Source organism: Mangifera indica, chromosome 14 (assembly GCF_011075055.1).
Source record: "Mangifera indica cultivar Alphonso chromosome 14, CATAS_Mindica_2.1, whole genome shotgun sequence".
NCBI classification, from domain to species: domain Eukaryota; kingdom Viridiplantae; phylum Streptophyta; class Magnoliopsida; order Sapindales; family Anacardiaceae; genus Mangifera; species Mangifera indica.
In genome coordinates, this window is record NC_058150.1 from 11,962,351 (window position 1) to 11,972,560 (window position 10,210).

Here is a 10,210-nt window from a genome sequence, read left to right on the forward strand (position 1 = left end):
GCAATGAGTTCAAAATAATAATGGCTTCATTTTCATCTGAAATCATTTCTTCTATATTAGCCAAATTAATAGTAATTTTATTGAACTCATCTAAATTTTCTTCCAAAGACTTTCTTGGATCCATTTTAAAACCAAAAAGTTGCTCTTTTAAATATATTTTATTAGTCAAAGATTTAGTCATATAAAAAGATTCAAGCTTCAACCATAGTTTAACAGCATTATTAACATCATCAACTTGTTTTAAAATATTATCATAAAAATGTAAAATAAGCAAACTATAGGCATTTTCAAGTACCTTAGCTAGGGTTGGATTCGAGTCAAGTCAGCTCGAGCTCGAGTTCGAGCTCGGCTCGATCGAGCCTGAAACGAGCCAGCCTTAGCTGAGCTCGATCGAGCTCAAAAAAAAAAAAGAAAGTTTGCATTTGAAAATTTTCCTGTGTATAGTCAATCACCATTAGGGATGTAACTGAGTTAAGTATTGCTTCACTTGGGCTAGGCTTGATAGAATTTACTTACGGCTCAAGCTCGAACTTGATGAACTCGCAAGTTGTGGACTCGAGCTTAAGCTCCAGAGTGAAGCTCTCATCATAGCATTAGCATGAGTTTTCGGTTGCTAAATTTATGAATCCTAAAATTTAAGTTAAAAATTTATAAATCTGCAGTTAAATTTTTCGAAACCTTCGTACCTGAATTTTCGGTAAATATATTGAATGGCCAGCTTGGTCTTTCTTATCGTTGACTAGCTGTTTGAGCAAACTGATGATTTCAGTTCACACTTAGAACTTAAAAGTAGCCGGCTACATCTAGTTTTAAGCTACACCAGAAAATATTTCAGCTGAGAGGGATAAGCAAAGCAGTTTGGCAGGTGGTTTTGGCTCTAAACTTGTGTAAGTTTTACATATTCAAGAATCAATGCTCTATTTAATTGCTATTATTTTATGTTAATATGTTATGGTAAGATTCATGCAACTTGTTACAATCTATATACTGACTTTTAATTCTAAGAAGAATCTTGAAATTTCATCAGCTTGTAGAAGATATACAGCCCTGAAAAATGATTTTGAGAAGGAGATGGATTGGGTTGTCTGATAATGAGGAGGTGTTGACTCTACTGAAGCTTGAGTTGACTAACAATGGATAATTCTCGACTCTTTTTTTTTTGGTTTTTGGGTTTTCTTCTAATATTCCTTTAGCCCTTTTGTCGAACTAATCAGACAATTTTATGCCAACTGAAAGAGGGATTTGTTGTCTCATAAAATTAGTTATTTCTTGTAGAATGAGGAATAAAACTCCCCTTTATAGTTTAATTTGTAAGATGGGTTTTGAAATTTCTTATTTTTGAAATCAATATGCTATTAGCTCAGGGCAATTAGAAGTTTGTTAAAATATGAACATAATATAGTCACAACTGGTTTTGTTGATTAGGGGTGTCTTCAGCTTCACCTAAAAGGCTAGTCATTTGGGTTGGATTATTGGCCGGCCATTTGTGTCAAAGGTCTGGTGAGGGGAGATTTATCACAATCTGGTCGATTTAGGTGTTAGTCTTTTGGATTGGGTATCTGTCCTCCTCCAGGTTTATGCTGTAAAATAGTTTTAAATGACTTATGGTTTTCTATTCTGCATAAAATTCTCAGCTCAAGTTGATGCAGTACTTGAAATCTCAATTTCAAAATGTTTTGAAAGTGTTCCTTTTGGAACATAAATAAATGATGTTATTTTACAACATACTTTTAATGAAATAATTGGTTTATTAATAAAGTGTAACACTCCTAGATAAGTCCTATATTGACAAAACATAAGAGAGATGTTGGGTATGGATATATCACATCGCTTGGGCATAATAAGAGAAGATTGGTTAATTTTCAAGGCGCATTGGATACTATTTTTACAGTGGGCAAGACTGTTGGAACATGATGTTACTGTTCTAGCAGTCAATTTTGTGTTTTAGGGAAGGTACAATACTTCCTCCTAGAGGTCTGCAATAAAGTATTAATGTGAGATCATGGCATCAGTTTCTACTGAGTATCTGTATCAATTTGTTACATGGTGTTCAAGCTTTCATTATGTTTGCAATTAGGCAAAATTTTCTGCTCTAGCTTTCACTGAAATGATATTTGCAGGATGGAGGCAATAGCTACACAAGCAGCAGGTTCAATTGTTGGACCAGCAGCAGAGGGAGGCAAAGGCATATTCAACTGTTTGAAGCGCAAATATGATTATGTGAAAAACATGAAGAAGAACTTTCATGAACTTGAAAGGGAAGAAAAATATCTATATGATGAAGAGGAAGATGTAAAAACTAGATTGGATAGGAATAAAATAAAGATGGAGAAGACGCGCAGATGTGAAACATGGTTGAATGAGGTGGAAAAGCTTAGAGGTGAGATCGAAATACTGAAGACTGAATACCATAATACTCACAAATTCTTCTGGGGAATTTGCCCATTTCCAGGTTTGTTAAAGCTTGGTAAGCGAATAATTAAGAAGACTGCAGAGGTGGTTTCCCTGAAGAATCAAATTAAACATATAAGCATAATGGTTGGGAAGGCACCAGCTCCAGTCATAAGAAAGCATGCCAAGAAAATTAAAGAGGTTCCGTCACTTATAAAGCATGTAGAACAGCTGCTAGAGTGTTTGAGAAAGAAAGAATTGAAGAGAATTTGCATATGGGGACCACCAGGAGTTGGGAAAACTACAATAATGGAAAATCTCCATGATGCAATGGATGAGGTTCGACAGTTTGACATAATCTTTTGGGTAACTGTGGATGACAAAAGCATAAGAGATATACAGGAAGTGCTGTTGAAGCGGTTGGATGTAAAAGCAGAAGAACAAAGTAATGACCAAAGAGCAAACTTGATATCAGAAGAGCTGAAGAATATGAGCTATATCTTGTTCCTTGATGAAGTTTCTGCTGACATTAATTTGAAAGAAATTGGTATTCATGATGAGCATAGACATGGAAAGGTGGTCTTTGCTTGTAGGTCTAGAAACATCTGTGGACAAACTGATGAGGACATCAATGTCCAGAGATTGTCTGATGAGGATGCTCAAAAGCTGTTTTGGGAGACAGTGGGTGCCAGTTTGAAGGGTAATCGAGACATCAATCCAGTTGCAAGATTGATTATCAACGAGTGTGGTGGCATGCCACTCATTATTAAGTTGATAGGAAAAAGTATGGCAAATGTTAGCAATCCAGCAATTTGGCGAGATACGTTGATTCAGTTAAGGTCACCGAGTGATGAACCAAAGCAAGAACTCGAAGAATTTTACAAGTTCTTTAAATTTGTTTTTGACAAGCTACCCTTGGAGAAACGACCTTGCTTACTATATTGGGCAATTTTTCCTGCTGGCTGTGAACTTCACCAAGACTATATTATTGAGTGCTGGAGAGCAGAACAGTTTTTCATGCACATAAAAAAGCTTGGGGAGGTGCGTGACAGAGGGCATGCCATTTTGGATGAATTTGTTCGGAAATCTCTCCTGGAAAAGGGAAGGAAGTTGTCACATTATAAGATGTTTGAGCATTTTCAACGAGTTGCGTTGAGAATGGCTAATCTCAATGAGAATAATTACAGAATTTTGGTTAAAGATGGAGAAAAGATTAGAGAAGAAGAATGGGAACATGCATACAGGATCTCTTTAATTCGTTTATGTTTATCTACACTTCCAAAAAGGCCTAGATGTTGCAGAATCTTAACTTTGTTACTTCAAGAAAGTCAGTTGATAGAATTTCCCATGTCTTTCTTCGGATATATGTGCAGCCTTCAACTTCTAGATTTGCATGATACAAGAATCAAATTGCTTCCATCATCTATCTCCAGCTTGATAAATCTCAAAGCACTTTTCCTGAATAATTGTACTCAACTAAAGCTGCTGCCTGCTGAAGTAGGAGATCTCCATAGTCTTGAAATATTTGATATATGTTATACTGGTATTCATGCTTTGCCAAACGAAATTGGAAACTTGACTAATCTCAGGTGTCTAAGAGTTTCCTTTACAGAACTTGGTGGAAATTCTAACCATGTAACAGTTGGACCGAGGGAGATGATTTCCTCTAACATGATTGCGAATCTTTTCTCTTTGGAGGAATTGAGCATTTATGTGGAACCCAATAATAGAAGATGGAATCAAATTGTGGAAAACATTGCTAGGGAAGTTGCTGCACTTGAAGACTTGACTGCTCTATCGTTTTATTTTCCTGAGGTGAATTGCTTCCAGAAGTTTGTCGATACAAGCAAATCATGGAATGGAAACAGCACACTTTGGCGAGGCAACAGCTTCCGATCATTCAGTATCCTTGTTGGCTATCATCAGGGAAGCAGTCAATCAACAGAAATTGATATCTCTGGATGCTCAGCTGAAAAGCATTTTAGATTTTCAGGTGGCGAAGGATTCCCCGATGCAGTATTAAAGATGTTAGAACATGCTTGTGCTTTTGAGCTGATTGGTCATCACACTGCTGCCAGCTTATCAGACTTTGATGCTGATAGATTTGGAGGGCTTGAAGCTTGTATAATTGAAGATTGTAGCGAAATGACAAGCATCATTGATGGTAGTGTTACAAGAGGTGTTGCATTTCAGTGTTTGAAGAAGCTATACATAAGCAATCTCCCAAAATTGGCTGATATTTGGACAGGTTCAATAGAACCAGAGAGCCTCGGCATGCTGACAACTCTAACGCTGACAAGATGTCATAGTGTGAATACACTTTTCTCAATAGAAATGGTCGTTAGACTTAACCAGCTACAGTTTCTGCAAGTTGAGAACTGTAATGGGATTGAAGAGATTGTTAACGCTGGAAGTTTCGTCGAACCAACAGCCTTACCTAAATTGAAGAAACTGCAACTCATTGATCTGCCCAATTTATCATACATTTTCCACAATGCATCTTTGGCTTGGCCTTCTCTGGAGTCAATATTGATCAAGACTTGTGAGAACCTAAAAAGCTTCCCATTTACCATTGAAAATGCAATCAAATTGAGAGTGATCCGGTGCACTCAAGTTTGGTGGAACCAGTTGGTTTGGCCGAACGACATTGTTAGATATCATTTTCAAAGCTTTCATCAAATAATTTGAGGAATTTTAACCGCACACGACTGCAAAATTTATATATTCTGTATGTGATTTTAATGTAAAGACTGGCTTTATAGTGTACCGTAAATTATATTTTGCGGCAAATTTATGGGTTTTCTGTTAAAGTACAGCTGATAGCTGATGCAGTTTGGAATTAAAATCTGTCTTCCCGATTTAGGGTCTCGGATGCTACATAATTCTCGACTTTCATTGATTACTTAATGTTTTACTTGTCTGGTTCAATGTCTCTTTTAGTATTCAAACATTATCTTTTACAAGAAATCAAAGATAGAAGATCACTAGATTGAAGCCCCTGGGCTATCACAACAATGAACATGTAAAACTAACTTATCATGTAAGTCTGAATGGTATTTACTGTAGAGTCTACAGATCATCTTCACAAATAGTGATGAAATTCTCTTGAAGACACAAGCGCAATTCAGTATCTTCCCACTCTAACGCATCCCACCAACTCTTCTCTGCCTTAATCTTTGTAATTGCTTGTTTCGAAATGGAATCCTTACCAATCCTCTTAAAGTTAGGGCAGTCAAAGAAACTGATATGTTCTAAAGAGGTACAACTTTTAGTCCAAATGTTAACTAATTTGGGTAGATAGTGAAGTGTTAGTTTCTTCAAACTGGGGAGTGCACTGTTACCAGAATCAGTTATCTCACTCTGGCATATGATTTCTTCAACTGCTGGACAATCTTTGACAGCCAACTCCTCTAAGTTGGAGAAAAAATGAATCAATGAACTGCTAAAGATATATTTCAACTTTGGACATGCTTGCACTGACAAAATTTTTAGCCTAGCAAAGCTTTCTTCTGGTAAAACTGCCGGCCAAATATGAGTCAAATTCCACAAGTGATGAAGACTTAAGTTCTCCAGGATGGGAAAGACTGGCTCCGTCAGTTCCATGCTATCCACAACTGTCTCAAATTTGCAACATTCACTTATTATACAAAAATTCAACCCATTAACATTATTGATTCCAAAGTTGGTTAGACTGCGAATGTCAAGGTGATTATCTAGATGAAATGCAGTACTACGAGCTAACGATCTGAGGATTGCGTTAGATAGATTCTCACCATTTACAAATCTCAAGCATCGACTTTGCCGATTATATTCAAACTCCAAGTAATCTGGCACCCGAGAGGTAATGCTCTTGACATCATGACCAACCACAAATTTGAACTTATTTAATTGTTGAGCTTTCCATGCTATGCTTATTTCGAGGAAAATTTCAAGAAGTTCTTCTTCTGGGAAATGGAAACAAAGAGATCTCAACTCTGTCAATTTGCTGATATCAACTATGACAGATTGTACATCCTTATACCACCTTTGATCTCCTGGGTACATAACAATACTTAGAGTTTCTAATGAGCGCAACCCCGACATAACTCCAGTTGAAATTAATTCACGTGGCAAATTAGCATACTCATTGTGGTTGATTGATCCATAAAAGTATACCTCCAAATACCTCAGGGAGGCTAATTGACAAACTTCATCAGGTAATTTGCTAATTTGAGTGCCTTTGAGATCAAGTACCTCCAAACATTTAAGTGATCCAACTTCTGAGGGGAGGACAGCAAGACGTTCACAATCACGTAGAATGATAATTTTGAGGCTTTTAAGCTTAAAAATTGACTGTGGCAAGTACTTGATTCTGGTATTGGACAGGTTCAACACTTCGAGGGAATTCATGCGGTCAAAAAAAGACATGGGTATAACCCTCAGCTGATAGTTTCTTTGTAGGAACAATGTCAAAAGTTCAGGGCAACTAGGTCGCTCAGGCAGACTGCTTAACTCATTTTCCATCAAGAAAATCATCTTGGCCTGTGTCCATTCCTCCTCTGAAGGTGGTTCAGTTAGACCTGCACCAGGTTTCAGTAAGAATTGATGACCTTCAGGAATAAATAGTCTGCTGCCTTCCAGACTATCAAGTGATCTGGATGACAAACTATTTCCAGGATTTGATGTTTCTGTTAATCTTGAATAAGCTGGCAATAGATACTGACTACCTTCTGCCACTGACAAAATTGACAGAGCTAAATCTCTAATCAAATCATGCATTTTGATGGAATCATCACCTTCAGTAAGTTGCAACAGATAATTATGTATCAGAAATTCAACAATATCGAGTCCCCTTTTATGTGCATCAGCCCAACTACCAGTAATAATAACTTCCTGGAAACAATATTCAATAAATTCAAAAATATTAACCTCCTCATCTCCTAGAAACAAGCAACAATGCAAGAAAAAACTCTTTGTTTCATGATCCTTCAATTGGTCAAAGCTGAATTTTAATAGTTGGATTACATCTTCAACAAGATATGTTCCCACAGTAGACAGTGAAAATTTCCTTGATGCATGCTCCCACACAGAAATATCATTTTCCTCACTTAATGCCCTTCCGGTAACAATAATCAACAGTGGCAAACCACCACAACCTTCAACTATAGCTTTAGCAAACGGCTGGATGTTTTGCAAGGCAATGATTCTGCCTGCTTGTTCATAAAACAATTCCCAAGCTTCCTCCCTGGAGAGTGCATCCATTTCAATCACCTTAACTACATACATGTCATGAAAAACATCCAATTTTCTAGATGCCATTAGTATCTTGCAGCCGTTTTCTAAATTGGGATCAGGAATACCAACTGCCTCTAAATCAAGCTTCTCCCAAACATCATCTAGAAGTAACAAAAACTTCTTCCTACTTAAAACTTGGAATAATCTTTCAGCAACTTGAGAATCAGCTTCAGAATCTTCCTGACATAATGATAATTGTCTTAAAACCACATTTTGGATCTTCCTCACGCTCCAAGATCTTGAGAGAGTGACCAACATGATCAAGTCAAACATGCTCTTTGTTCTGGGGTCATTTATTAGTGTCTTCAGCACAGTAGTCTTTCCAATCCCACCAATTCCATGAACACCAATTTTTTTAGCCATAACATCACTCAAGCATCTCAGGATCTTCAGTACAGTTCTCTCAATTGATCTCCTGACAATCTCTGTCTTAGGTTTATCTTCGGTCTCGGTATAATTAACCTCATCAATGGACTGCATCCCCTCATTTCCAACAGAAACTGTCACAGAAGTTTGCTGATTATCAGATTCATCCATTGGTGATGTATCTTCGGTCACAATTTCTATCTCTGATATAGGAACCTTATCTGCAGCTGGCAAAGATTCTGTAACTGCTGTAGTTACTTTCTCACTTAACACCTCTTCATCACCTGATGTAGAAGGAGCCACCTCATCTTTAAGTCCAAAAGTTGATCCTACTCCTGTTAAAGCCTCAACCATAGATTTAAATGATGATGGTGATGTGTTAATTATTCTAGGCTTTACAGGTATATGTCTCCTCATCTTCCTAAAAATACTATTTTCATTTTGTTCTTTTTGTTCATATATCTTGCTTTCGATTCTTGGACTGCTTAATGTCTCCTTTATCAAATGTGGTGAAAGAGCCGCTGAATCATGCGATGCTTTAGTGAATACCATGGTTTCAGGTTCTGCATCCAGTTCGCCAAGTGATGAAACCTCTTCCCTCTGCGCAGCTTTTTTCCCCTGTGCAAGAACTTCTACATCTAATTCACCTTCTCCCTGAAACTTTCTTCTCTGGTTCAGATTCTTAGTTTTTTCACCCTGTCCATAAGTTTCCCCCCCAATTCTTCCACTGGTCAATGTCTTTGCTGCCCTATGCAGTGCCTGAGAATGGTGCCCCAGTGGAGCATTCTCTAAATGGCAAGTAATCTCATCAAGTGTGTTCATATGATCACCACTTGGTAGTTTCATACAAGAAAACATTGAAACACTCGTATTCTCCTGATTCAATCTTACCATGTCATTAACACACCCTTCGATCTCGATCTCCTTGTTAAGCCATCTGTGGCATTTCATTGTCTCATTTGTTCCATGCATCAATTCTTTCACTTGCTCTCGCTTGACAGAATCTCTCATATCATATAAATATTCGGTTTTCTGTAAAAGCACATCAAAATTTCTTCCACGCCTTTTAGGACGGCCAATTTTCCAATGGTGTGAAACAGCAGGTGAATTCATCCCACACCAAGTTAATTCCATGTCACCTACAAAGTTGAGAAAAGTGTCAAAGGAACAATCTATAAGAAGCACATACAGTATCAGTAATCAGCACTACAATACTTCTTCTCATACAGTTATCAAAACTTCAATATTATTTTTAGGCTTTTACTAGGGCTACAATAATATTGCACTCATAAACTATCTGAACGATGTCTGTTGATATTTATCAACATGGTATAAATTGAAAGATGATTAATAAAAATGAACCTGTGCCAATCAGTTGTCAGATCATCAAAGATTCAAAGCCCAGATACTTAATAAAATATTACATTTTATAAATTCAATTATGATGAAATATCACATATTTTTTTTCTAAATTAATGTTTGTGTAGCTCAAGTTTCAATTTCATAAACTAAAATTAGAATACAAATTAGTCAGCAAGCTCTACTATTCTCCATTTTCAAAGTCTTATCAATTCACCTCGAGCAAATCCCGCTTCGAAAAAACACGAGAATGATAACAAAACATTGGTTAAAGAGACTGTAGGCTCCTAATCTACATTTTGGTTTGCAAATCCCAACAAAAATGAAGCAACTGTAAAATATTCAAAGAAATCGACAACAATTAAAAACTCAACTGAATTCAAAATACCCTGGCACAGGATTGGATTAACATAATCAAATTAAAATAATTCTTAAATTTTTAAACTTACAACTGATACCTGAAAGTCTTGGCATCGCGACTCATCAATGAAATTCTGAGAAGAAAGGCTGAGTTCGAGAGTTGGATGAAGATGGATGCCTTCAGAATTTTTGGTTTTATAAGTACCTAACGGTCAACTGAACCGCGCAAAGAGACCTGCTTTGAGATACTATTTTTTCCCAAGCAAGTATAATAAAAGCATCCAACACCCAAATTTTGTACTAGTGAACAGAAGTACCTCAACTTTCATTGTTAGTCATGAACCCCCCATACACGTGCCTTTAAAATATAACTAACAAGTTTGAAGGGGTATTATATTGATCATTCAGCTGAAAAGATGAATGATTTGAGAGCACTCAGCAAAAAAAATTCTATAAAGTA

At 36.8% G+C, this 10,210-nt stretch overlaps 2 protein-coding genes across 3 annotated transcripts; one reads left to right on the top strand and one right to left on the bottom strand.

Moving 5' to 3' along the window:
* Positions 1–653: 653 nt before the first annotated feature.
* On the top strand, positions 654–5,181 carry LOC123196412 (probable disease resistance protein At1g15890). The gene is made up of 2 exons (XM_044610430.1): positions 654–887; positions 2,121–5,181. The coding sequence occupies exon 2, from the start codon at positions 2,122–2,124 to the stop codon at positions 5,077–5,079; it is 2,958 nt and encodes a 985-aa protein (XP_044466365.1). The 5' UTR covers positions 654–887; position 2,121; the 3' UTR covers positions 5,080–5,181.
* Positions 5,182–5,311: 130 nt separating this feature from the next.
* On the bottom strand, positions 5,312–9,991 carry LOC123196410 (disease resistance protein RPS2-like). 2 transcript variants are annotated; one of them, XM_044610429.1, is made up of 3 exons: positions 9,849–9,991; positions 6,165–9,170; positions 5,312–6,005 (listed from the first exon to the last, which is right to left on the bottom strand). In XM_044610429.1, exons 1-3 carry the CDS (start codon positions 9,862–9,864, stop codon positions 5,461–5,463), a joined length of 3,567 nt encoding a protein of 1,188 aa, XP_044466364.1. In that variant the 5' UTR covers positions 9,865–9,991; the 3' UTR covers positions 5,312–5,460. The 2 variants fall into 2 exon arrangements, with proteins under 2 accessions (XP_044466364.1, XP_044466363.1); XM_044610428.1 differs by having other exon boundaries at positions 5,312–9,170.
* Positions 9,992–10,210: the final 219 nt, after the last annotated feature.